The 27,473-nt window shown below is 50.6% G+C and overlaps 2 protein-coding genes across 3 annotated transcripts; one reads left to right on the top strand and one right to left on the bottom strand.

Moving 5' to 3' along the window:
- Nucleotides 1–8,502: 8,502 nt before the first annotated feature.
- Prrt3 (proline rich transmembrane protein 3) lies at nt 8,503–16,887 on the top strand. 2 transcript variants are annotated; one of them, XM_031382919.1, is made up of 4 exons: nt 8,503–8,723; nt 12,054–13,165; nt 13,353–13,508; nt 14,429–16,887. In XM_031382919.1, the coding sequence occupies exons 2-4, from the start codon at nt 12,190–12,192 to the stop codon at nt 16,201–16,203; spliced, it is 2,907 nt and encodes a 968-aa protein (XP_031238779.1). In that variant the 5' UTR covers nt 8,503–8,723; nt 12,054–12,189; the 3' UTR covers nt 16,204–16,887. The 2 variants fall into 2 exon arrangements, with proteins under 2 accessions (XP_031238779.1, XP_031238780.1); XM_031382920.1 differs by having other exon boundaries at nt 13,356–13,508; nt 14,429–16,372.
- Nucleotides 16,888–17,224: 337 nt separating this feature from the next.
- Nucleotides 17,225–27,343, bottom strand: Creld1 (cysteine rich with EGF like domains 1). Its single transcript, XM_031382926.1, has 11 exons — nt 26,954–27,343; nt 26,551–26,786; nt 26,059–26,141; nt 22,006–22,116; nt 21,627–21,718; nt 20,504–20,680; nt 20,324–20,419; nt 18,823–18,906; nt 18,616–18,711; nt 18,325–18,459; nt 17,225–17,873 (listed from the first exon to the last, which is right to left on the bottom strand). Exons 2-11 carry the CDS (start codon nt 26,722–26,724, stop codon nt 17,659–17,661), a joined length of 1,263 nt encoding a protein of 420 aa, XP_031238786.1. The 5' UTR covers nt 26,725–26,786; nt 26,954–27,343; the 3' UTR covers nt 17,225–17,658.
- Nucleotides 27,344–27,473: the final 130 nt, after the last annotated feature.

Genomic DNA, 27,473 nt, shown 5'->3' with positions numbered 1-27,473 from the left:
CCCCCCCCCCCCCGGCCCCCTTTTGAGGGAGTTGGGACTGGAGTGTTTTAAAAGTAAATCCCATCAGAAAGATGGGCAAAGCAAGTTCAAAGTCAGCCTGGGCAACTTAGTAAGACAGTGCCTCAAAAATAAGATACAAAAAGAGGAGGGTGGGGTGGTGGGGACAGCTGGCTGAGGGGACAAGCACTTATAATCCAGCCCTTGGGAAGGTAAAGTGCTAGGGTTGCTGGGGAGTATCAGCACACCTGGCTCCGCATGCCTACCCATGAACATGTTCAGTTTTCCCTCACCAGCTTCCTTCCAAGATTGTTGGATATGTATGTGTGCGACACGTGGATCTCGTGCCTGCAGAGGCCAAAACAGGGTGCCGGATCCCCTTCTGTGACAGCTTTCTCTCCCCTGCACCCCCCAGGATCCCCTTCTGTGACAGCTTTCTCTCCCCTGCACCCCCCAAGCTGTTTAGTAAATGAACCATCTTGTTTGTAGAATCCAGTGGTTCCTTCAGAATTACACATGTAAGTCCACATCCCTTCTCTCTTTTAGTTTTTGGGGTGGGCAATGAAAGTCTCACTCTACAGCCCAGGCTGGTCCTCACAACTATCCTGCCTTAGCCTCCTGCATTATAGAGCTGGGGTTATAGATGTGAGCCACTAAGGCCAGTAGGAAATAAATCTTGATTTTTTTTTTTTAAACTGGAATGAGATGGTCAGAGCTGCAGAGATGATTAAGCAAAGGGAAAAACAAAAAACAAAACCAAAAACAAGTCAGGATTCCTCAGGAGAGCCCAAATGTCCAGGGAAGAGATTGTAATCACTGGTCACTTCTGACTCAGTGTGGAGACCTGTCACCACTGCAATCAGGACAGGAAAATGTGGCAACAATGGAAAAGCTATATTCTACATAGCTCCCAACACAATCAATGGGTAATACCCCAGCAAATGTTTGTAATCCTAACCCTCAGGCGGTGGAGGCTGGAGGATGAGCAGCTGGAGGCCAGCCTCTGCTACAAGGCAAGTTTAAGTTCAGCCTAGGTTATGTGAGACCCTGACTCAAAGAATAATATAAATATACAATGTGAATAATAGTGCAGTGTGGTGGGACATGCCTACAATAGCAACAGCTGGGAAATAAAGACTTGGAGACAAGGTCAAATCCAGCCTGGGCCTCGTATGACTGTCTCAACAGAGAGAAATAAAGCAAAGTTAAAAAATGGGTAACAGGCTGGGCAGTGGTGGTGCACGCCTTTAATGCCAAGCACTCAGGAGGCAGAGGCAGGCAGATTTCTGAGTTCAAGACCAGCCTAGTCTACAGAGTGAGTTCCAGGACAGCCAGGGCTATACAGAGAAACCCTTTCTCGAAAAAAACCATCCAGACCACAACAAAAAATGAGTAATATCTAAAACGAAATCAACTCACATAAGCAACCAAAATCTAATACTTGTGAAAGAGATATAAATGCCAGGAGAAAGAATCGGGAAGAGCGGACGGTTGGGGATAGTTGGGTCTGAGGAATGGGAATTGGAGAGGGAGCAGGGCTGGGAAACCTCAGTTGTTAGAAGTGGGACTTAACAACTACTGGTGATCTTACAGGATCCGAGCTGCAGAGTTTGGTTGGTACCGTGGCTGCTGCCGCTGGGGAGGTTGAAATCTGAGAAGGAGATCAGGCTGTAGCCAGGCTAGTGGCTGAGCTGCACGCCCTCAGAGCTGAGGACAGCTGGCAGGGCACCGAGCAGGCTCTCCAGCCTGCCCCAGCTCCCACCTGCTCTCCCTTTCATTTGTTTGTCCTGCCAAAGCAGCCAGCCAGAGTCAAGATGTCAACCCATGGTTCCCGGCATTGTCTACCCTGGGAAGCTTCATCCCTGCCAGCCACACCTCCTGTGCCTTCTCTTCTTTCTCTGAAAGTTTCCAGTGCACAGCTCTCATAGGTGACAGTCTGTAGCCCTTTCCACAGTTGGAGGGACTAACTCCTCCCAGCAGGGCCCACATGGAAGGCCTGCTGAGTTCTTTTCCCCTCCCCCTGCTATGGAAGGCAGGACTCATTGTTATCACCACTCAGAGACCGGCCCTGAACTCAGTCTTATGACTTGGTGGTTGCTATGTGACCTTTAAGAAGTTCCTTTGTACAATAAAGTTTTTATCATAAAAAAAAAAGTTTTTATCATAAAAAAAAAAGATGAGTTCGAGGCCAGCCTGGTCTACAGAATGAGTTCCAGGACAGCCAAGGCTATACAGAGAAATCCTGTCTCGGAAAAAAAAAAAAAAAAAAAAAGAAGTTCCTTTGCTCCGGGCAGTGGTGGCTCACACCTTTAATGCCAAGCACTCATGAGGCAGAGGCAGGCGGATTTCTGAGTTCAAGGCCAGCCTGGTCTACAAGAGTGAGTTCCAGGAGGGCTACAGAGAGAAAACCTGTCTCGGAAAAAAAAGAAAAAGAAAAAACAAACAAAAAAAGAAGTTCCTTTGCCTTTCTGAGTGGCTGCTTGCCAGCTTCCAGATGAAGACCACAGCAATACAGAGAGCTGCTGTGAGACTTTGAAAGAACGGAGCAGGCAGGTATGTGGCAGGCACACTTGTCACAGACCCAGTGCAGGGCGACGGCAGAGTCCCCTACCCCAAGATCGACAGGACGATGAGGAGAGATTCTGGACTGGGACCATTCCATTGTACACCTGGCAGCCAGTGTTCCCGACTGACAGTGCTTCTGTGCCCTGGTCTCCTCTTTCCTTCCAGTGGTCAGCTTTCATCCTGGCCTTGGGCCAAAGGGATCAAAATGTCCTGTCTTTGTCGGGACTCTCAAGTTTAGAAACCTCAAGGGACCAAACTCCGCACTCGAAAGAGGGCAGCCAATGAACAGTGCTGTGGAGGGGGCAGGGTGGACACGCTCTGAGGAGAGAAGGCAGGCCATCGCTGAGTGCCATGTCTGCTCAAGGGGTGCTAACACTTTAACAGGCCCACCGGAGAGTCGGGGAGGTAGTTCAGTCTGTAAAGTGCATTCCGTCTAAGCACAAGGACCTGTCTTGGATCTGTAGAGGGCATGTAAAAATTGAGACATGGTAGCAGTTTGCCTGCCATACCTGCACTAGGGAGGCAGAGACAGGTAGATTCCTGCGTTTGTGGTCTACCCAGTCCTGTTTTGTCAGCAGGTCTCAGAGCACTAAGAGATTCTGTCTCAAATAAGGGAGACATTTGGACTAGAGAGATGGCTCAGCAGTTAAAAGTATTGGCTGTCCCTGCAGAGAACCTAGGTTCAATTCCCAGGATTCATGTGGCAGCACACGGTCATCTGTAACTCCAGTTCCACGGGATCTGAGGCTCTCTTCTGGCCTCAGAGGGCATGCATATGGTACACAAACACGCTGGCAAAACACTCATATGCATAAATTAAATAAATTAAATAAAAACAGAGTGGGGCAGTGGCGGTGCACACCTTTAATTCCATAACTCAGGAAGCAGAAGGAGAGGCTGGCAGATCTGTGAGTTCGAGGCCAACCTAGTCTACAGAGCAAGTAAATACCTGAGGATGAGCTGGCATTTATGTGTATTTGTGTATGCACATGCTCACACAACACACTGCCCGTCAGAGATTCACTGGGCAGTGAGAGAAGAACCAGGAGCCCTCAGCTACACTGACACCCTTAGGACTGTCTGCCTTTCCACACTGACTGTCCACAGGGTTCCCTCAAAGGAAACTAGCAAGAGGCAAGAAAAAGGGGTAGATTCTGGGTGGTCCCCCAAATACCATTTACCTGCTATACAGAGAACCAAGATCTAGATAGTGTCCTGCAAGAGTAGACTAGAGCAGCTGTCTCCATCTGACAGCAGACAGGATGGTACATTGTGTGTGTGTGTGTGTGTGTGTGTGTGTGTGTGTGTGTGTGTGTGTGTGTGTATAAGTCCTGTGGAAAGAGAAGTAGCTGGGGCCTTACTGTCCCCTTCAAGGACACCACCTCAGTGACATACCTTCCTTCAATTAGGCCCTACTTCTAAAAAGTTTGGCCATCTCATCCACAGTAGCCCAGGCTGATGAACAAGCCCCTAGCACAGGCCTTTAGACACTCTTCAGATCTAACTCATGAGAGGCCATATTCATAGAGAGGTAGAGAGCCTAGGAAATGGAAGGCCAAACTCAGCTTTCTACTCAACCTGGCTCATTTCCAAGAGCCATCCCGCAAAGGACACCTTGTCAGCCTTACGTTGGTAACAGAAGAGAGCCGTCACCATAACGAAAGCCCAGAATCCTCTTCTCTAGGAAATAAGAGAAAGACATGGAGAGAGAGGACTCCAGAGGAAAGAGAGCTATCTGTCCATCCATCTCTGGAAAGCCTCACACAGCAAGGACAGGAGAGCAGCTCAGAGCCTGAGGTAAAGTGGGACATTGTCCTTCAGATCCCAAAGAGCTGTGAGGCCAGATGTGTAAGACACATCAGTCTGTAGCCCCAAATGCTCAGAAGGCAGCCCTGGTTAGAGAGAGACCTTCTCAACAAGACATGTGTCACACACTATATACCAGGGTATTGACCAGCTATTGGCACTAAATGTTTTAAAAGCTATGTCAGGCATGACAAGGGGCCATCCTTCTCTGTCATGGTCAGAGAGGTCAGAGAACATTAAGAGGAGACCTTAACACATGAAAGACTGTTTTCCCCCACCCCTCCTTCCTTCACTCCCTCCCTCTTCTTCCTCCTCCACCTTCCTTTCTCTCCCTCCCCCCTCCTCCTCCTCCTTCCTCTCTCCCTCCCTCCCTCCCTCTTTCTCTTCCTCCTTCTTCCTCTCTCTCCCTCTCTTCCTCCTCTTTCTTCTCCCTCTCCCTCTCCCTTCCCCTCCCCCCTCTTTCTCCCAGTATGGATCCCCCAAGCACTGAGATTAGAGAAGCTGCTGATCTTGAGCTTGGAGCCCAGTGCTGTGGCATCTTGCAGCAGCTGCTTCACCACTAAGCTATACAGCCTCTCTGCTGTCCCCCCAGGACCCTCTCCACCCAAGCCTTCTGTTGATGTTGCCTTGGGTTTTTGGTGTTTTGAAACAAGGTCTGTCTATATAACTTTGGTTGACCTGACACTGTGATGTAGTATAGTCTGGCCTTGAACTCATAAAGATCTACCTACCTCTGCCTCCCTAGCTCTTGTACTTAAGTTCACGACTATTTAAAAATGTCTATTACTTTATTTATTTATTGGGGGCATGCTCATGTGGCAACCAGAGGACAACTTCTAGAAACTGGTTCAGATCTTTTACCATGTGAGTTCCCAAGATCAAACTAAGATCATCAGGCTGGGTGGCAAGCACCTTTATGTGCTGTTGAGACATCTGGCTGGCCCTTTTTCTTTTTTTAAAACAGATATTCATTATTTTTCTGATTTAAAAAAAGGAGTATATAGTGTGTAGAATATTGGTAAAAAGAAAAGTAAAATTAAATGAAGAGTCATAGCCATTGCTAATCAGTATCTTCAGGACTGATGAATGGATACTGACCCAAATCGGATCATTCAGGATCTATCTATGAGGATCCAGAGCCTCCATGAATTGGAATGTTCACTGCAGCACTGTTTCCAGAAGGAGAAATGGCTATTAAGTCACATGATTAGCCATCAGTCAGCAGCGGAATATGGAGAATGACTGAATAAATATCAGTGTGCCCAGACCATGCAATACTGGGCAACAAGCGGGAAGAAGAGGAGGACAGAGTGCATGGGGATTGTGTTGAAAATGTCCACAGAGCTACTGCAGGACAAACAGTGCTACAGAATAGTGTAGATGCATCCCAGATGGATGATAGATAGATAGATAGATAGATAGATAGATAGATAGATAGATAGATAGATGCTGATAGTTTTTGTTTGAGACAGGGTCTCACTATGAAACCTTGATTGTCTTGGAACTGACTATGTAGACCAGGCTGGCCTTGAATGCACAGAGATCTATCTGCCTCTATGTTCCAAGTGCTGGGATTAAAGGTGATCACCAACACAATTCTCCTTTAAAAACTCAAGAAAGGGTTTCTCTGTATCCTGGGCTGGCCTTGAACTTGCTATGTAGCCCAGGCTACTTTAAACTGATTATGTTCCTGCTTCCTTTTCCTAAATTCTGAGATTACAAATGTACACCACCACTCTTGGCCATATATGAGCTCTCCGTCTCTGTCTCTTTCTCCCCCCTGTAAACCTCCCATGCGTGTTTTTGTGTGTGTGTGTGTGTTGAATGGCTCAGACTGGCCCTAAACAGGCAATGTAGCAAGACTGAAGTTGAATTCCTGATCCTCTTGCCTCCATCTCCTAAGTGCTGGGAAGTATACCTTTACAAGCATACAAGGAAACAGTATGGTAATAACAGTGAATGAGTCAGGGGAGAGAACGCACAGGTAAGACGACCAGTTTTGGAATGTTTCTTTGAATGAAGACAATTAGTCCATACTGTTTTTACAGTTCACACGACCAACATCTTAGTGAATACCAATCCACAGAAATGTCTCCTCACCATTTCTGATGGGCACAGGGATTCTTTGTATGGCATTCCCTGGGGAATTCAATGTAATGGTGGCCATCTGAGGGACTGGGATAGAGGTCAATGGTACAGTGCTTGACTCACACTCACAAGGCCCTGAGTTCAATTCCTAGCATTGAGGAAGAGAAAAAAAGAAAACATTCATGAGTACTAGGAATTGTGCACAGAGGCCTCTGGAATCGTTGATAGTGTCTCAGTGCAGAACCCCAGTCCTAACTACGCCTCTGCTAGGTTATCGTTATCTCATCAGTTCCAGTAAGAACTGTATAAGAATTCTGGAATTTGTGCTTCTTAACACACACACACACACACACAAATATTATAAGAATGTGCTTTCACTTTAATCCCAGGTGTAGGGATGTGGGGCTGCTTTGGACTCTCTGCCACAGCAGACTATGATTTGCCTCGTGCTCTAGCAGAGGTGTGGTTTTTGCCAGCTGCACATAATTTGTGTGATTGTGTGGCATTTGGAATTCTAGGAGCTTTTCAGAGAGTATATAAATGCTATAGAGAGGTAGGGGTGGGTGTTGGGGGGTTGTGGTTTGTTGATTGCTGTACTCAAAGAAGAAACAAAAGGAAAGAAATTAGATTCAGGGATCTCTATCTCTCTCTTTTCCCTCTATCCTTCCTTTGGTCTTATCTAGTGATAGGAGTGAAACTGGGGGTGGGGCAGATAAAGGGCGGGGGGGGGGCGAGGGGGAGAAGAACCCACAAAGTAACAAAGGTCAGCTACAGTTCAGCTTTCTTCATTTCTCCTGCTAGTGTTAGAGGCTGAAGATAAAGAAGGTTTCTGTGGTGGTTTGAATGACAATAGCTCCTATAGGCTCATATATTGAATGCTTAGCCATCAGGGAGTGGCCCTATTTGAAAGGATTAGAAGGATTAGGAAGTGTGGCCTTGATAGAAGCTGTGTGTCAATTGGGGAGAGCTTTGAGGTTTCAAAAGCCCATGTCAGGCCTAGTCTGTCTGTCTGTCTGTCTGTCTGTCTGTCTGTCTGTCTGTCTCTCTCTCTCTCTGTGTGTGTGTGTATGTGTGTGTGTTTCTACTGATCAGTATGTAGCTCTCAACTACTGCTCCAGTTCATGCCACCATGATGGTAACGGACTAAACCACTGAAACTGTAAGCAAGCACCCAATTAAATGCTTTCTCTCATAATAGTTGCCTTAGTCATGGTGTCTCTTCATAGCAATAGAACAGTGACTAAGACAGTATAGCATCCAATCACAAAGGCTAGAAGAGATTTATATGATCAGCTGACCACAGGCTGGAAATTGCCACAGCAAAGACAAGAATGAAGTAGATCCAGGGCTGGCTGACAAGCTGGTTTAGCAGGTAAAGAAGATCTGAGTTTGATCCCCAGGATCCACATGGCAGAAGGAGAAAACTGACTCACAGACATGATGTGGTATGCCACAGGCCACACAAATACAAGCATACACACACCAAAATAATAATAATAATAATAATAATAATAATAATAATAATAATAATAATAATGGGGGAAGGAGAGGAAGGGGAAGGAAGAGGAGGAGGAGGAGGAGGAAGAAGAAAAAGAAGAAGAAGAAGAAGAAGAAGAAGAAGAAGAAGAAGAAGAAGAAGAAGAAGAAGAAGAGAAGAACAAGAACAAGAAGAAAAAGAAGAAGAAGAAGAACAAGAAGAACAAGAAGAAGAAGAAGAAGAAGAAGGAGAAGGAGAAGGAGAAGGAGGAGAAGGAGAAGAGGAAGAGGAAGAGGAAGAAAGAAGGAAGTAGATCTTGGAAAATGTGTCAGAATATGTTGTAAAATGATGAGGAGAAAGGCAAAGTTATAAGACAATAAAGCGTGGGCTCATTTTCATTTAATATGCCCTGGGAAAGGCCCGGAAGATATGCCAGGCTGTAAGTATGATCTACCTATGCCTGTATGAATCCAGACAAAGTGAGCTCCCAGTCCCTGAAGGTATGCAAATAAGGCGGGCTGTAGCTGGAAGGAACACGGCAGAACCCCACAGGGCTCCGACACCATCTGGGCTGTGCTGCGCGTGAGAGAGGGGCGGTGAGGAGCAGCGAACAGAGTCCATTCCCAAAGGAAAGGGTTAAGCATCCCGCGCTCCTGTGGGCGGGCTTGACGACGAGATCGGCAGAGCCAGGCTCTGCTGGCCAAGCCTGAGCATCTCCGAGGATGCGCCTCTGGGAGAGGCAGCAGGGACGCGCGCAAGGTGAACGCATGGCTGCGGATGCAACGCTCAGGTGAGGAGCTGGCCAAGGGAAGGGGAGATGGCGGGACCCAGGAAGGCAAGGAGCAAGGCCTACAGCCCCCTTCGTGGGCATGGACGGCCAGGCCTGCACGGTGCCAAACCCCACCCGGGACACTGCGGGCAGGCATGGAGCCAGGGAGAGAGGAGCTGGGGAAGGAGGAAGAGAGGTAACCCGAAATGGACCAGCTTCTGCAGGCTGTCCTGCGGAGGCCTTCAGCCCCGTTTCCCCTCCCCCACTCCTTTCTCACCTAGTCTCTGCGGCAGATTGATCTCATCTCCCCTCAGAACTGTCCAGCCATGGGACCCCCAACGCTGGGCAAGCTCCTGCCTGGACTGCTGGTGCCCACATCTCTTGCATCGGGGGTGGTAGGCAGATGGCATGTCATTCACTGAAGGCCCAGCTCAGCAATCTCCTCCTCTGTAAAGCTTACAGAGCTGAACGAGATGAGTGCTATGGGCTTCAGTATCTCTAGCATGTCTTCTCAGCCGGCTGTGAGTCCTTGGGCAAGTTGCTCAACCTCTCTGAATCTTGGTTGCCCACTTTCCTTTCCTGGGTGATGAGTACTTGCACCTGCTTGTATGGGGAGGTTTAGAACAGAAACCTAACTGGGCAAACAGTTTAACACAGCATTATTATCAACCTATATCCATGGGGGGGGGGGGGGGAGTCCTTCCTTCGCACACATCATCCCCAACCTCAGAACTGAGGACTTTATAGGTCCCAGACCCCAACCTGGCCAATGAGCAGAACCTGGGGCTTAGTAGACGTTTGAGATAGGCCGTACCAAGACTTAAAGGCAGTCTGAATTAACACTGCAACTGGACCCAAGAGGTCTCTGAATCCCCTGAAACTTGCCACAACCTCTGGTGAGCGTAGGGCGCTCCTCTGAAGGATCCCTGGGGTTACCTCTAGCTTCTCCTAGCGTCTGAGCCACCAAAGGTGGCTGTATCCAAGAGGAAAAGGACACAGCACTTGTCCCTAACACAGCTGGCCCTCAGCTGGCTGGCCACTGCTGGTCCCTCCTACCTCCCTGGCCTACTTAAGACTTAGGAATAGGGACCTCATGGGAATATCCACCTGGGCCAGGATTGCACAGGGGTTGGAGGTGTAAAGGTAAAAGTCAGGAGCCCCAGGCCAGCGGCAGACAGGAGATGGTATACAAGGGGGTTTTGCTCAGAAGGGATAGGGAGAGCCAGGAACAAATAGGGAGGCAGGCGTCCCTGAGGAGGAGTGTCTAGGCCAATACAAGCTGCCCTCCAATCTTCCCTGGACATGTCTGAGCTTTCCAGTCCTGGTGCTGATTCACAGGAGCCCTTGCTGTCAAGTCTGCTGGCCACCCAGGAGATGTTCTTCTGAACCCACTGAGTTCATCCCTGCTCCGGAGCCTTTGCATATGCTGTGGCCTCTGCCAAATGCTTTCCCCTCAGAGCTTCAGATGCTTGGCTCGCTCTTACCATTCCGCCTTTGCTGAAGTCTCTCCTCAGAGAGGCTCTCCCGGCACCCCTGGGCAGACTCTCCTCTGTTGTCATCTAACCACATCACATTTTCTTCAAAGGCAAACATTATTATTTTAGACAGTCTCCCTTCGTAGTTCTCAGGCTGGCCGGCAACTTGCTAGGTAGACCAGGCTGACTTGGAACTCACTGAGATCCTCCTGACTCTGCTAAGGATCTGAGCTTTAACATTTTTAAAAATTATATGTATCGTGTGTCTGTGCGTGTCTGAGTGTGCACATGCATGCCTATGTTGGAGGTCAGAAGACAACCCAAGGAAATCAGTTCTCTCTTTCCACCATGTGGGTCCTGATCAAGGATTGAACTCTCAGATCATCAGGCTTGGTGGCAAGCCCCTTTATCCACTGAGCCATCTCACTGGCCCGGAGGTTAAAAATCATTTGTTGTCCACCTTATTTAGCACGGTCTCTCCACAGTGGGGAAGGGCCAGGCTCCTCAGACCTCTTCACTGATGTATCCCAAGGTCTGTTCAGATTATTTGTTGAGTTAGTGAATGGGGTTATGGGGGAAGAAAGCTTTCCAGACAAAGACTAAGGAGATAGGGCTCTGCTATCAAGTTCCTCCTGCGGGTCTGACCTTCGTGTGTCTCATTAGTTATGCGTCATATGAATCCCCTTGAGGTAGACACTCTTGTTAGCTTCACTTTAGAGATAAGAGCTAAAGCCACGATGCTGAGGGGCAAAGTAAGTCACCCACGATGCCTGGAATCTAACTCAGGGCCCTCCTCAAATGCAGGGGCATGCTGCCCTTCCTCCTTTATGAGAGCTAGACATTGATAAATCTCATTTGAGGGCAGGGAAGATGGCTTAGCAGCTAAAGAGGCTTGCCACAAAGCCCGATGACCTGAGTTTGATCCCTGGGAACCACATGGAAGGAGAGAACTGACTCCCACAAGTTGTCCTGCCCTCCAAACACCTGTTGTGGCAGATATCCCCTCTTAATTAAATGCATAAATGTAATTTTAAAAACGTAAAAATCTGATTTCAGGGACTGGAGAGACGGCTTAGCCAGCCAGAGCAAGTAGTACTTCCTGCTCTTGTAGAGTATCCAGCACTGAAGTTGGGCGGCTCCCAGATGCCTCTAACTCAGCCCCTGGGCAATCCAACACTCTGCCCTGGCAATCACAGGCACTGCACTTAATATATACAACTACTCCTGTCATATATGTATGTACATATACATATATATGCATAGATTCATATATAAGGTGCACCTAATATATACAACTAAAAGGCTGGGCCTGGTAGCACACACACCTTTAATCACAGCACTCACAAGGCAGAGACAAGTAGATCTCTGTTAGTTCTGTTCCAGCTTGGTCTACATAGTGAGTTCCAGGTCAGCCACAGCTCCATAGGCCCCGTCTCAAAAAACAAAATCTTGGCACTGGAGAGACTGTTCAGTGGTTACGAGCACTGGCTGCCCTTCCAGAGGACCCAGGTTCAATTCCCACCAACTACATGGCAACTGACAACTGTCTGTAACTCCAGTTCCAGGAGTTCTGACACCTTCACATCAATTGATGCATATAAGATAAATTAAATAATTTATTTAATAAATATAATCATCAGGTAAAGAAGGCATTCCATCCTGAGGGAACAGAACCTGGTGTCAGGACAGAGGCTGAGTCACCTGGCCTGGCCGCAGCCTTGGAAGGCCAGGAATAGAACTTGTATTCTCTCCCAAGAGCAATGGGGAGTCAGAAAGTTTTGAAAGCAAAGGAAGTGATGTGAGCAGAGACCCAGTTTCTAAAACTTTAAAAGCAGGGCTGGGACTCTTGTTTAATGCTTCTCTTCTTTCCCACCAGCCCCTTGAGGAAGTCATGGGACCCTTCAACCCTCACGACATCTCCCTCTGGCTTATCTTCCCTTTCTCCACTTTTGTAGACTTATCCAGTGAAGTGTAGAAGTCAAGGGCTCTACCCTCAGGCACTGAATTAGACCATGGCCCCCAGCCCACAGGCCTGTGCATCTCCTCTTCTGCTGTTACTGCTGCCATGCTTGGGGGCTGGCCCTGCCTTGGGCAGAGGCCTTCCCAGGCCACTTGAGAACTCAGAACCTCACATGATCCCATCAGAGCCACAGGCCTTTGACCTCTTCTGGGAAAACTTGAGAAATGAGAGTTCCCGGCACAGTGGTGCCCCCCAGGCCCATGCTGAAGGGCCCAAGAGGCCCATAGACTCTTCCCTAGGACCAGCCCTGCATGGGCCCAAAGCAGCCCCTGGGGTCCAAGGGGAAAGACTCCTAAGAGCTGATGACCTCCAGCTGGCCCGAGCACTCACCTCCCAAGGCTGGACGGGACTTCCTGACTCACAGGAGCTTCTGGAGCCAGAAGCTCCAGAGCCCATGGGATCACCACATCTTGTCCCTACAACTCCTAGCTCTCAACCCATGGTGGCCACACTTGCCACTGCCTCCCAGAAGCCTGGAGACCCAGCAGGACAGCAGCCAGCTAGGGATGACGGGCTAATGGCCAAAGCCGAGACCCACGTCACGCAGGCTTCCCCCTGGGACCACCAGGGCTCTCCCCACACTCTGGTACCTGACACAGATGCTGTGGGGACTCTAGTGTTGGGGAAGCAGGGTGGACATGAACGGGGCCTCCAGGAAGCTGTCCAGGGCCCCCTACTTACCCAGCAGAATCTAGTAGCCCCTGAGGTCAGCTCAACGCCCCCAGATGATGTAGAATCCACTCCAGAGCCTGGAGCCCAGCTAGACCTGGCATTGGCCAGAAGCCTTCCTCTTCCTGAGGGGCTGCCAGCTGAAACCCCCAAAAAAGCTGGAGTTGGGGATACCTGGGAAGTCAGCTCTCTGGGACCCCAACCTGAACAGACTGACCTCCTTGGAGGACAAGATTCCCCAGCACCCCAGCCTATACCACCTTCAGCCTCAGACACTTCTGATGGGCACCTAAGACCAGGTAGGTATCAGCATGAGGGGACTGAGTGGGGTTGTGAGGACCAGTGGGCCAAGGCAGATGGATGTGATTCTGAGTGACATTTCCCTCCTTTGGACAAATTAGGGTGATGGTGCCTCCCTCCTGAGGGGCAGGACTTGGGGGAGTACTGGAGAATCAGACAAGGTAGTGACTCTTCTTGCCATTTCAGCAGTAGCCTCGATGAATGGAGTGGACCCCATCTCCCCACAACGTGTGAGAGGAGCAATGGAGGCCCCAGGAACCCCCAAGTCCTTCATCCCTGATCTCCCAAACTCTGCTCAAGCTACAAATGGAACAGAGAGCCCTGCGAGGGCCCTGCAGCCAGGTGAGGCCAGGGCTAGGGGTGAAGGGAGAGTAACCAAGAACCAGTGCTTAGTGACGGGGCAGGGGCCAGGGCTAAATGGAGCAAAGATGGAAGGAACAGGCTAGGGCCTCTGAGTCACCGAGAAAAGCAAACCAATGCTCCCTGGAGACTCCAGGACAAAACATCGGCTCTTTTGAGCTTGAATGTTCTTCAGTGCAACCTAGACCTGTCTTGTGCAGTCATTCCCTATCCCACCCTGGGCCCCAGCACTCTGGATGCTAAGACCAGAGGATCACAAGTTTGAGGCCTGCCTGAACTACATACTGAGTTCAAGGTCAGTGTGAGTAGCTCATTAAGACCCTGCTTCAAAATCAAAAAGACAAAGGGCTGGAGACAAAACTTAGTGGTAGAGTTATTGCCTGGCATATGGAAGATCCTGGGTTCAATTCCCAGTACCAACACCACTACCACAAAAAATAAAAATAAAAATAAAAATTTTAAAAAAAGAGGGAAAGAAAAGAAAGGAAGTTCACATCTGTCTTGTTTTTGATGGGAACCAAGCTAGACATGTGCCCTCACCACGACGCAGTGACTGTGGCAGGTGGTGTTATCTCTACTTGACAGACAACCTTGGAAAATTAACTTACCAACTATACTTTTGAATATGGAAAAATCAAAAGCACTTTGTGTTTGTTTGGGGTTCTGTTGTGTTCTTTCTTGTTTGTTTGAGATGGGGATCTCAGGTATCCTAGACTGAAGTTGAGCTCATTATGGTTGCTGAAGATGGCTTTGAAGTCCTGATCCTCCTGCCCCGCCTCCTATTAATAAGCATGTAAAGCATGTCTCTCTGTCTCTCTCTCTCTCTCTCTCTCTCTCTCTCTCTCTCTCTCTCTCAACAGCACTTCCCGAGAGGGACCCTTTTAATGTTGTTATTATTTCAGATGAAGCTGAGGAATGGCCGGGTCGCCCACAAAGCCACCCTCCAGCACCCCCTGTCCAGGCCCCCTCGACATCTCGGCGTGGTCTCATTAGAGTCACCACACAAAGAGCTCTGGGCCAGCCACCCCCTCCAGAGCCCTCTGCCAGCTCCATGGTCCCCATCCCAGCTTCTAGCCCCCCAGCCAACGCCACCGCACCTCCCCTGCGTTGGGGACCCCTTCGGCGGGTGCTGAGTTTTTCCTGGGAGCTTCATGTTTATGGGGTGGGGGTGCTTTTCCTGCTTCCAGCATTATTGGCATTGGTCACACTGGCAGCCGCCCTAGCGGGACCCAGATTGGCCCTAGTGGCTGCCGCGCTGGTGTTGGTGGCTTCAGGGCTGCGATCTGCCTACATGCTCACCGATCCTTACGGCTCTCAGGCACGACTGGGAGTACGTGCAGGTCTGGCGCTATACAACTTGCCCTACCCCTTGCTACTCACTGCACTGGCAGCACTCACCCTGCTGGGCTTGGGTGCTGGTCTGCCACAACCTCTGCAGAAGCCGCTCCTGCTGGGAATCGTGGCACCGGTGCATGGCGCAGGTTTACTGGCTACGGACCTGTTTTCCACCAGCCCTGTGCTCAACCTTCTAACACAAGGCTTATCTTGCGCCTGGGGCGCGTCAGTGGCTCTGGGCACACTCTGCCTGTGCCGTCGCCGCCTGCTGGAAGGCCCTCGGGGCTGGGATGCCAGTCCAGGCCCCCGCCTGTTGGCTGTGGCGGGTTCACTGGGGCTGTTGGCCAGTGGTCTGCAGTTGGCGGCCTCGCTCTGGCTGTACCCTGGGCCTGGCCGGGAGGGTCGCTTCTCCTGGGCTTGGTGGGGCGTGCACTTTTGGCTGCGCCTGCTGGAGTTGACCTGGGCACTGGCCCTGGCACTAGCTGCCCTGGCTGCCACTCGTCCCAGACCGCCCACGGAGCACGCTTGTTGGGCTAAGCTGCTGCGCCTGGCCTGCCCCGCGCCCACGGGCAAGAGCGAAGTTCCGGAGAGACCCAATAACTGCTATGCGGGGCCCAGTGGCCTGGGCACGGGCGGCCTGGACATCAGCAAAAGTCTCATCCGCAACGCGGCTGGGGAAGTTGGGCTTCCTTCCACGCCTGGTTCTGGACCCTGGGGTTCGGCTGCATCGCTGGGTCGCGGTCGTCCAGGTGGCCCGGGGATGTCCCGCGGCAGTGTGGGGCCCGCACCGTCGCTGAGCGAGCTGGATCTGCGACCACCGTCGCCTATCAATTTGAGCCGCAGCATCGACGCCGCGCTCTTCCGGGAGCACTTGGTTCGAGACAGTGTGTTCCACCGCTGCGGTCTCCGTGGTTTGGCCTCCTCGCCGCCAGGAGGCGCCCTGCGGCCTCGCCGCGGCAGCCAGCCCGACGTCGAGCTCGACGGCGCGGGCACATCATTGCTCCGAGGCCGCTGCCGCTCGCTCAGCGAGGTATGCTTGCGCACGTCGCTCCCGCAGCACGTGGTGGACCCGCCCGTCGGCGCGGCGGCCGCGGGGACTTCGGGCAGCTCCCTGGACAGCTTCTCCAAGGGTTCGCTGAAGATCAGCTGGAACCCGTGGCGTCACGGGCTGTCGTCCGTGGACAGCCTGCCCCTAGATGAACTGCCCAGCACCGTGCAGCTGCTGCCACCACCTACCCCAGCCCCTGCTCCTGTCCGGGCCGGGGAGTCTCAGGGCGAGGGCCAGCCGCGCTGCAAGTCCAGCGAATCTCACAGCGCCTCCAGTGACACTATAGAGCTCTAAGCAGCTACAGAGCTACCCTCTCCTCAAAGTCCACACGAAGTAGCTGAGCCAAGCCAGTTGAGCATTTGAAAAATTGGCCCCCCCGGGGCCTCCACCTGACTGCAGCCGGGTTTGAATTTACCCGACTCATTTTGATTTTTAAAAAAATACCTTTTTTTTTCAGCAGATACTTTGCACAGAGGCCGTGAGTTACATGGAACACAGGGTGGATGTGCATGGACTTGATCATGGGGGACAGGGACCAGGTACCCCTGACCCTCCCAGTGTGAAGAGATGCACCTCACTTGTCCAGATTGACTGTCCTCTTTGTGCCAAAGAAATAAACCCTTCCGATTAGGCTCATGCCTCCCTCTGGTCAAGCCAGGGTCTCTCCTAATAGGAGAGACAGGAGACCCTTGCCCAGAGGAATACAGAACCTTCCAGAGAAATGTTTTCTCTGGCTTTGGTGGGAACAACCACCTCTATCTCACTAAAAACCTGTCTGTTGTGGAGTCCCCACCTCCTGTAATCCCCCCACATCTGGCCTAACTGGAAAGCATCTTGCCCACTTCAGAAATGAGCACAGCGGTGTTCAACCCAGAAAGACCAACTCCTAAGCTGGTTCCTCTGTCATCTGTCTCCTTCCTCCACTTCTTCCTGGTTTTTATTTAAAAAAACATTTTTTGTAGATTTATTTTATGTGTATGAATGTTTTGCCTGCATGTCTGTGTGCACTATATGTGTGCCTGGTACCCAAGGTCAAAGAATGAGTCCAGTCCCTTGGAACTGGAGGTTGGATGGCTGTCAGACACTGCATAGGTGCCGAGAATTGAAACTGGATTCTCTGCAAGGGCAGCAACTCCTAACAACTGACCCGTCTCTCCAGCCCCCACCCACCACTGCTCTATCATGGCTGCTCTTCTAACAACTGACCCGTCTCTCCAGCCCCCACCCACCACTGCTCTATCATGCCTGCCCTTGATTTCCCAGGGCTGTAGAAAACTTCACTGACATGGCAGTGGTGGGTTGTTAAGACTGAAGCTTTTCCAGTTTCCAAGACTGTCCTTTATTTCCTGAGATGAATAAATAAGTCAATGGCTGGGGTGGGCGGTGAATACACAGCAGGAGCTGGCAGCATGCACCTGGCAGGGGGCCTATGGGAGCCCACCCGAGGGGACGCCTCTCATCCTGGGCAGGACCAAAGCCCACCTGCAACCTCCCTAGGGAGAAACTGTCTTGGGATTCACACACTGTGGCCTGCCAGTGCCCTAGGCAAGGATCTCTTGGCATCAGCTTCAGGGTCTCTTTTTCACCCCTTAGGCCACTGGGGTCCTGGGCTGCTCAGTAAGGCAGGTAAAAGGGTGTTTGCCCCAATCTCAGAGAGAAACCATGCTGCCCCAGGTGACAAGTGGGAGAGAGAAATAACCTCTAGGGGCAGCTTGGGTGGGAGGAAATCCTGTTAAGTGGCGGCAGGGATTATCTACCCTTGATGAAGCCCTCCAGCACCCGGTCACTTCGCTCTGACAGCCAGTACCCAGTCATAGCTGCCACAGCTCCAATGAAGATGGCAGTAAACACCAAATCACCCTTAGCAGCAAGCGTGGCCAGTGCACAGATGATCACACCAAAGAACATCTGCTGCAGGACCACCATTTCATCCTCCGTCATCTCCGCGAAGAAGCCTGCGGACTCTGCAGAGGAGATGCGCCTGTCACTGCCTCGCTCCTTCCTGGCAGTTCCCGGAGTTGCCCACACCTCCCACACACCTTATCACTGCTGCCAGGCCCACCTGGCTCATCAAGCACAAGCAGCATTGACTACTGAGAAACCCTCTACAGGGGCTACCTCTCAAAGCCTGAAGGAAGCTGGGGGGCGGGGGGAGGGTGAAGGGGCTGCTCAAAGCTTTGAAGAGGGCGGACCCAGTGAACATCAGAAAAAGGGGCTTAGTTATAGGTGGGATTTCGGTGCCAAATCTAATTCTCTTTCTACATGGAGGTGAGGCCATCAAAAGCCAACCTTGAGAACGCTCAGGGACTGGGTCTCAGGGCAGCCTCTCTGGGGGCTGGGTAGCAGTGGGTGGGGCCTGGAGGAGGAGCTTGTCTGCTCTCCCTCAGGACCAGTCCAGCCTCCCACCCTGTTTACCTGGGACCTGCTCCTTCACGCAGATGCCGTCCTCCTGTCTGTAGCCCTCAGCACAGACACAGCGGTAGCTACCCTCCGTGTTCTCACACTGCTCGTTCTCTCCTGGACACACTACTGTCTCACACTCATCCACATCTGGGGGTGGGGGCGGGGGGAGGGACAGGTCAGAATGATGACTGCCATGGCTCCCCTCACGGTACCCCAGACTGCCTTTCACTCCCACGGTCTCAATGTGCATCCGTCCTTCCCTTGCCTCTCCCATACTCCAGCCCCTTTTGGCAGAAGACTCACCTAGGCACTTGGAGCCCACCTGCTGGTAGCCACGGCTGCATTTTTTGCAGCGCCCTGGCCCTGCTCCCATACAGCCCAGGCAGGCCTTTGCACAATCTGAAGATGATAAGCAGAGGTGAGGCCCCCCCCTCGTCTCAGGCTCAGGAGCCTGAGAAGGGAAAGGCACCGAGCACCATCTCCCGCCTCCCTTCGGCAGCTGACACTGACCTCGGCACTCGTAGGATCCTTCTGTGTTCACACAGAACTGGTCGGCTCCACAGGTGGCCTGCTCCGTACCACACTCATCGATATCTGTGGAGAGGGCAAAGGCTGGGAGTGTCGCTCTGCAGGACTAGCCGAGAAACTAAGGCACGACTGTCAGGAATGGACTTGTCTACGATGGCAAATGGGGTAGATACTGCAGGCCGACCACCAACTCTGAAGTAATCGGGCAACTGGATTAGCACTACCCAGGCCCTCAAGCCTTTGTCTGCCCTGCAGCTAGGTGCAGCCCTCTGACAGGGATGGAGATGGGAGTGACGCATCCTACCTTTACTTAAAAACAATCAATCCCTTCTCACTCTCTGAGTGCTGAGACCTGAAGCAGGAGGTGGCCAGGACTCAGCATCAGCCATACAACTTATATCCAAGGGGACACCATAGGCAGAGGGGGAGGGACTGACAAGCCAGCTTCCCCGCTAACCTGGATCAGGACTATGAGAAGAAAAGTGTGTGGGTGTGTGTGTGGGGTTGTTTTGGTTTGGGTGGGATTTTGTTTTGTTTTGTTTTGTTTTGTTTTGAGACAGTTTTTCACTTTGTAACCTTGGCTGTCCTAGAACTCACTCTGTAGACCAGACTGGCCTCAAACTCACCAAGATCCACCTGCCTCTGCCTCCCAAATACTAGGATTAAAGGCATGTGCTACCACTTACTCTGCTGGGTGTGTGTATATTAAAAACAATTTTTTTTTTTTAATTTATGAGACAGGGTCTCACATGCAACCCAGACTGTCCTGAAACAACAGTCCCCAAGGATGACCTTGAATTCCTAATATTCCTGCTTCTACCACCCCTGAGCTAAGTCCTAGGCATGCTTTACATTCTTTAAGAAAAAAGAAAGATTTACTTATCGTTTGCATGCATGTATGTGTACAGGTGCGGTATACTCATGCCACAGCACACATCTGGAAATCGGAGGACAACTTGCTGGGTTGGTTTTCTCCTCTCAGCCTGTGTGTCCCAGGGATTGAATTCTGGGCTTCAGCCTTGGCAGCAAGCGCCCTCAACTGCCATCTCACCAACTAGACTTTAAATCCCACTCTAGATTTTTGTTGTTGTTGCTTTGTTTTCATAAGATTTGTTTTGCTCCGAATGGTGGCACACCCCTTTAATCCCAGCACTTGGGAGGCAGAGGCAGCTGGATCTCTGAGTTTGAGGTCAGCCAGGCCTACAGAGCAAGTTCCAGGACAGCCAGGGCTACACAGAGAAAAACAAAAGACTTGGCCAAAGAAGCGCCTCTTCAAAGGTACTCCTGATCCATCATTGCTCTGCACTGAGCTGGGTGTGGGCGTGAGTCTTCCACTGCATGCATGTCTTTCTGCTCTGTAAACGCCTAGCTTGCTGCCTTGCAGCCAGGCTGAGGGTCCCATGTGAATGGGTCTGTGCTGGTGTAGGCAGGCCTATATGTACATAGGAAATAAAGCATGCCCCCGCCATGTTCCCCCCCTTACCTACACACTTGAGGTGATGCAGGGCCCAGCCTTTCTTGCACTGCAGACAGTGGGATTCCTCAGGTCCTGTGCAACGGGCACAAGGACCGAAACACTCTGGGTAAAAAGCAGACAGTGTAAGGAAGGGCAGGCAGGTATATCACCTATCCCCGCCCCACACCACAGCTTCTGGCTACCTACCCGAACATACCAGATGGCTGCTGTTGCGTTCTGCCTCAAAGTAGCCAAGGCCACACTGGCCACAGGCCTCGCCCCCATAGCCGGCTTGGCAGTCACAGTGCCCGCTGCCCCCTCGAGTCCCTTCCCCTTCACACTGCCCGTAGCCACCGCAGGGCCTCTCTGTGCCCCCAGGACATGCTGTGGGCAGACATTGGTTGGGTGAGATCTTATACACAGTTTTGTCATGCAAGAGACTATTTTCTATGTGGTCCTAAATATTTTTAAAAAGAAAAATTAACTTTATCATTCACACAGAAGCTATATGAAGTAGCCTATTGTAAATCAATTGGGTAAACTTTATTTTTACTTGCCTAGTATTTTTTTTTCTTTTTTAAGAGAGGGTCTCATGTACATAGCTCCAGGTGGTCTGGAACTCAGTATACTGACCAGACTGGTCTCAAACTCAGTTATTTTTCATGCACATACACAGACACACACAGACACAAGTGTTTGTTTGTTTGTGCTTGAGATGCAATCTTTAGGAAGTCCAGAGAATTTATCTGAATAGACTGAAGAAAATCCTCCTGCCTCAGCCTCCTAAATACTACTAGCTTTGCAGGCCTGTTCCTCCACACCTTTTTTAAAGACTAAATCCATCATTCCAGCAACTAACACTTTACATGGTTCACAGCAGAAATAGCTCTAACGAGGGCTAGGAGCTTGGTGTGGTGGCATGTGCCTGCAATTCCAGCACCCAGAGTGCAAACTCAGGATTATTACAAGTTCAAAGCCTGCGCAGAAATTAATTAGGACAGGACTGTACCAAGTTCAGCTCTTGACTAGGTATTGTGGAGGTGGACAGATGGGGACAATGGGGGCTTCAGAGCATGTGCCTGCCCCTTCCCAGTCTGACCAGACATGTGAATGAGGAGGCAACATTTACTTAATAACTATTACAGCCACACTGCACCTGGCTCAGGCTAGCCCTGTGCTTTTTCTTTCCCCCCAGCCTGACCCAGGCCCGGGAGACAAGCCAGAGCAGAGGTCTGGAGATGTTAAGGGAGCAAGCTACACTCACCCAGCTTGGCCTACTAGCTCCCTGGCCTCCCCCTCCCACTCCCAAAGAGGACCATGAAAGACTCACGCAGGCAGGAGGGCCCAAAGGTTCCAGAGGGGCAGCAGAGCTTCAGGGAATCTGAACAGAGCCACTGGAAGAGGTCGGGGGCTTCTTGCTGCCTGTGAGTAAGGGGCAGAAAGGCTGAAAGGCGAGGGTGCTGGCTGCGGGAGTGGCCTACTCCTTCTCTCCCTGAATTTGGAATTCAGCTCAACTTGGGCATATGTCGGGGAACCCCTTGACCGAGGCCCTTTGGGCAGAGGGGTAAACAGGCCCAGCGTGTGGGCCTGGCACCCAGGGCCAAGTCCTTAGATCTAGATTTGGGAAGCTCCAAAGTAAGCTGCCAGGCAAGTGTTTCTTGGCCAAGTCAAAGCCAAGGGCCTGTCTGGAACCCCCTCCCACCCCTCACCTGTGGAACCACCAGGCTTCCACCAGTTCCTCACTCAGCTCCAGCAGGCGGTGGCACTCGAAGTCTGACTTGCTGCACACGCCCTCCAGTACCTCCACCAGGCGGGTCTCACTGAGACAAAGATGGAGGTGATTAGAGCACGGTCTGCCCACCGGCTCCTCAGATCACTCTCCACCTCCCCTCATATGTGACAATATCAAGGAAGCAGCCATGGAGCACTAATTACAGACAGGCTATTGCCTCTGGGAACCATACAGACCTAAGTCAGAGGCTAGATGTGTGATTTGGGCAAGTCATGAAGCCCTTCTTGTTTTCGTTTCTCACTTCTGACCCCTCGGTTGTGATCAGGTTTTCACTATGTCACCCAGGATGGCCTAGAACTCTCCTACCGATACATCCCACTGTGCACCAGTACGTTGGGCACACTTTTTTTTTCCTTCTATTAAGTAGAAACAGTTAACACCTCTGCCGGCGAATCCTGAGTCCTCAGTTCCTGCATCTGACCTGGGATAGCAGGGATAGTCGAGCTGGGAAAACAGGACTGAAATTACACCACGGGGCTGGGAGGGGTAACTCAGAGGTAGAAAGAGGATCCCCACACCTCCTGCAAATATACCATCTATCAAGCACTGGCAAAGATGTAGAAAAACCGGAATCCCTTTTGTACTCTGCAAGCGGGCATGCAAGATGGCGCAATCAGCTAAAAGGAGCCAGCATGACTCAGCAGTTCCTCTCCTGGGCACATACGCAAAACAAATGGAAAACAGGTGTTCAAACCCTGTACACAAATGCTCACAGCAGCAGTGTTCATAAGGAGCAAAGGGCAGGCATCTACTCAACTGTCCATTAGCCAATGAAAGAAAACGCAGCACATCCATTCAGTGGGAAGTTATTCAGCCATAAGAGGAATGAAGTAATGTCCTGCGCATACCACACAACTGGGATGAGCTGTGGAAACGTTACACCAAGTGAAAGAAGCCAGACATAAAAGGCTGCAATGCCACAGGATGTGAAAGCAATCAGATAATTCACACAGGTTTCTGCTTGACAAGAGTATATTGGAGTTGCCAGGAGCTTCAGAGAAGGAAAGATGTGAAAGAGCTGCTTATGGGTATAAGATTTTGTTTAGGGGGATGAATATGTTTTAAAGCCAAAAGTGGTGGCATAATATCTGTAATCCCAGCATTCAGGAGGCTGAGGTACAAGGATCACTGAGTTAGAGGCCAGTCATGTGTAGCTGGGTACCACTTTAACCTCCTGCTTCTGCCTCCCAAGTACTAGAATTATAGGTGAGCACCACTGTGCCTGGTTTTATTAGGTGCTAGGGAAGGAGCTCAGGGTACTGTGCGCATGAGAGAAACACTCTGACAACTCGGCTACATTCCCAGCCTGTTACATTCTTTTCTGTGTATTTTACAATTTAAGAAATTAATATATAAACAAGACGTGGTAGCTCACATCTGTAATCTCATCACTTGGGAAGTATAGGTAGGAAGATCAGGAGTTCAACGTCATCCTCAACTATATAGTAGACTGGATGGCTGCCTGGTCTACATGAGATCATATCTCAAAACCAGAATTTTTTTTTTCTTTTTTTCTTTTTTCTTTTTTTTTTTTTGTTTTTCGAGACAAGGTTTCTCTGTATAGCCCTGGCTGTCCTGGAACTCACTCTGTAGACCAGGCTGGCCTCAAACTCAGAAATCTGCCTGCCTCTGCCTCCCAAGTGCTGGGATTAAAGGTGTGTGCCACCACTGCCCGGCTCAGGATTTTTTTATTACATAAAATATGATGTGGGGGCTGGGGAGATGACCCACTCTGTAAAGTGACTCCCAAACAAGCATGAAGATTTGAGCTCAGACTCCAGCACCCATTTAAAAGCCAAGTGTGCACCATGTCCGTAACTCTAGCCCTGGGGCATGTGTGGGATTCGGGAGTGTCAGAGGGAGGCAGATCCCAGTCTCCAGTTCAGCAGAATAACCAAGTTAGTGAGCTCCAGGTTCAGGGAGAGAACTAAGGTGAGACAGCCAGGCATGATGGTACACACATTTAGTTCCAGCACTCAGGAGGCAGAGGCAGGCAGATCTCTGAGCTCGTGGCCAGTCTGGTGTACAGAGTGAGTTCCAGGACAGCCAGGGATACACAGAGAAACCCTGTCTCAAAAATAAGTAAATGGGAAAGAGACTTGGAATCCACATGCTGTGAGCATTTATATGCACGTGTATCTGCACACACACAAACATGTATACACACACGAATATATAACATAAAAATAAATTTAATTATACTACAATCTCAAAAAAATAAAAATATTAAAAATAAACATGATGTAACATTATCATGTATTTAAAGGGTCTGACATAGTGGAATACTAGAGGAGCTAATTTAGCAAAACAAAACAAGAAAGAAGAGAAAAGAAGAAACTGGGGATCACTAAGATGGCTCAAGAGGTACAGGCACTCACACCAAGACCAAGTCTGAGAACCTGAGTTCAATCCCTAGGATTCAAGCAGGAGGAAGAAGAGACTCCTAAAAGCTGTGTAATGTGTACACAATCTCACACACACACAATCACACAGACACACCCACAGAATAAACAAAGGACAAAGATTAAGAAGAAGCCAAGTGTGGTGGCACACACTTTTAGTCCCAGCACTGTGAAGGCAAAGAGAGGCAGTTCTCTCTGAGTTCAAGGTCGGCCATGACATACAGTAAGACCTAGTATCAAAAGTGGAAAAAATATGTAATAGAATAAAACTTTTAAAGGAAAAGACAGAGCCAGGCGGTGGTGATGCACGCCTTTAATCCCAGCACTTGGGAGGCAGAGGCAGGTGGATTTCTGAGTTCGAGGCCAGCTTGGTCTACAGAGTGAGTTCCAGGACAGCCTGTCTGGGGAAAAAAAAAAAAAAAAAAGAACCCAGAAGCCACTTTACAGCCATTTTACTCTTGGTACTACCACCTTCCTAAGTGAGGAAAACAAGAGAAAGGAAGGGCCAGAGTTACCGGAAAAAAAAGCTTTCCTCCCTCGTGGGAGCCATCATCCGACCCTTTACCACAGTACCAAGGGTCAGGTACAGGAGCTGGAGCGCCCGAGAAGAGCAATCATGAAAACAGCAAGACCCACCAGCAGCCTAACCCTGACTCTCCTCGGCCCCTCCTTCGGTGTCACCTTGACAAGCTGGAGGGCCTCTTCAATTCCTGTCTCTAGACCTACCTCTCCCTCGAGCTCCGGCCTGAGATGGAAGCCTCCTGGGTGTCCAGGGCACATCTGACCCTACCATGTTCAGAGGCCTAGCCTGGCCCCACCCCAGCCTACAGCCTCAGCAGACAGAAGACACCCGCACACCTCACCCAGTCGCCGGGTGTCTGTATACTCTCTCTCGTACCCCCTAAGGAATCTATCATGTTAAGTGACCTCCAAATTTTGCTCAGATTTCAACTAGTTCTCACTGTATGCACCACTGGAAGTCTTGCTAGTCTATGCTGCCTTTATACCTAGACTAAAGCTCCTCTCCCCGAGCCCCGTGCTGCTCTCCCCACTCCCTCCTTGCTGCTCTGGCTTCCTGTATTTTGTGTGAGTGATCTCTTCACTTAAGACCAGAGGCTGGAGAGATGGTTCAGCAATTATTCAGTTCCCACCATGGACACAGCGGCTCCCAATTGCCTATAACAATTCCGGTTCCAGGAAATCCAGTGCCCTCTCTGGCCTCCCATTCAGGACATCTAAACTCTCCCTAGAGCCTTCTGCTCACTCTGCTCCAGCCACCTTTGGGAGAAACAGAAGGTCAGCCTTGCTACTGTTCAAATGGACCGTCCTGAATACCTCCCACCCACCTGTGGTCTACCCACATTCTTGTTCTTCACCTGACAGGCAGCGTGTACTGTTTGTGTCTACTCTACTGAAAAGCAAGTTTCACAAAGATGGGGCTTGGTTTCCTTATCTGCTGTATTGCAAATGTTCAGGATCTGGGGAGTGAAAAGCTTCTGCAGAAAATCTATTCCAACCATCCACAGAAACCGAGAGTTGTGGTATATACCCCGCCCCCACCTTCTTACCTGTCTTTGTATTTGGACAACTTCTCTTCCTCCCAGGCAGTGTTTCCACCACCGAAGTTGTCCCGAATGGTTCTCTCCAGGCCCTGGATACAGAAGAAATTAGGAATATCTAAGTTCAGAGCTGGACACATTCATTTTGGTTTTTGTTTATTAGTTTGTTTTTTGTTTTGTTGTTGTTTTTGAAACAAGGTTTCTCTGTGTAGTCCTGGCTGTCCTGGAACTTGCTCTGTAGACCAGACTGAGAGATCCACCTGCCTCTGCCTCTTGGGTACTGGGACTAAAGGAGTGTGCCACCATACCCCGTCTAACATTCTAACATTTCATTATTTTTGTTATTGACCAGAAAACTGAGGCTCTGTGAAGCACCTTACCCAAAGGCTATACAGTTAACACAAGCAACCCATATTGGGACTAGAAACCATGCAGATTTGCATAGAGAGCTCCCTGCTCTCCGATAATGGGCCCCTCCCTCAAAGCTATTAGTGCACCCACCTTGTTGAAGCTGTCCACCAGTGCCCGGCAAGTATGACATGGATGGGGCTCAGCTCGGGGAGAAGAATGGGGAGGAGGAGAGGGTTGGAGCCAGACAGGTCCTGGGAGACTCACAAACAGGCTCAAGCACCAGAGCAGAGATGGGACCAGGCCCCTAAGAGGCTGTGGGGCCATCTTTTCCCAGGCTGGGGACGTGCAGATAGAGGGCAGGGGGAGGGCTCACTGGAGAAGCCAATCTGTAGGGTGGAAAGAGAGGACTCGGTTCTGAGGTGCCTTGGGGCTCAGAGCCCCAGACCTACGTAATTACAAAACGAGGATAAATTAGGGTACTGGAGACAGAGGCGCTGGAAGGGGGGAAAGAGCCTAATCCACAATTCCAGCAGAGAAATTATTTCTCCGTTACCGTAGGGGAAGGTGGCCGGGATCGCTCGCAAAAGAATAGGCGTCAGCCCATTGTTTCAGGGTCTCAGTGAGTTATTTAAGGGCCAGAATTAGAGAGAGGGTTAGATCCCAAAATATTCCGAGAGAAAGGCGGATGGGCGGTCCTGGAGGAGGAGCCCCGGATCCGGATATGAAGAGAAGGGGTCAAGCTCGGAGCCTCTTTGGGAGACGGAGGCACGGCCTGAAACAGGACTGGGAGGATCCAAACCCTGTTAGACCTCAGAGGAGGAGGGGGAAAAGTCCCCGCCCCCGCCCCGGGCGCTGTGGGCCGAGTCTCTTCTACGCCTCTGCCTCTGTAAAGAGAACACCCTTCTCCAAATCCGCAGTCCGGGGGGCGGGGCCTTCTCCCAGCCAATGATGGAAAGCTGTGTGCCATTGCGTCACCCTACACTAGCCAACCAGAAGCGGCTCCGGTCTGCACCTGTCCAGGCTTTAAAGGGCCGCGGGGTTGAGGGCTCTGCTAGCGGATCCTCGGAACAGAT

Source organism: Mastomys coucha, unplaced genomic scaffold (assembly GCF_008632895.1).
Source record: "Mastomys coucha isolate ucsf_1 unplaced genomic scaffold, UCSF_Mcou_1 pScaffold20, whole genome shotgun sequence".
Lineage (NCBI taxonomy): Eukaryota > Metazoa > Chordata > Mammalia > Rodentia > Muridae > Mastomys > Mastomys coucha.
Note: the sequence above shows the minus strand (reverse complement) of the source record. Positions and strands in the feature narration are given on the sequence as shown.

Bases quoted from the DNA above. Each gene is read 5' to 3' on its own strand.
- Prrt3 (XM_031382919.1), top strand. From the start codon at position 12,190: ATGGCCCCCAGCCCACAGGCCTGTGCATCTCCTCTTCTGCTGTTACTG. The intron at 13,166-13,352 runs GTAGGTATCAGC...TTGCCATTTCAG, and splicing joins TGATGGGCACCTAAGACCAG to CAGTAGCCTCGATGAATGGA. The intron at 13,509-14,428 runs GTGAGGCCAGGG...TTATTATTTCAG, and splicing joins TGCGAGGGCCCTGCAGCCAG to ATGAAGCTGAGGAATGGCCG.
- Creld1 (XM_031382926.1), bottom strand. From the start codon at position 26,724: ATGGCCCCACAGCCTCTTAGGGGCCTGGTCCCATCTCTGCTCTGGTGC. The intron at 21,719-22,005 runs GTGAGGGGTGGG...CCTTACTCACAG, and splicing joins GAAGCCTGGTGGTTCCACAG to GCAGCAAGAAGCCCCCGACC. The intron at 18,907-20,323 runs GTAAGGGGGGGA...CCCTCTCCACAG, and splicing joins GCATCACCTCAAGTGTGTAG to ATATCGATGAGTGTGGTACG.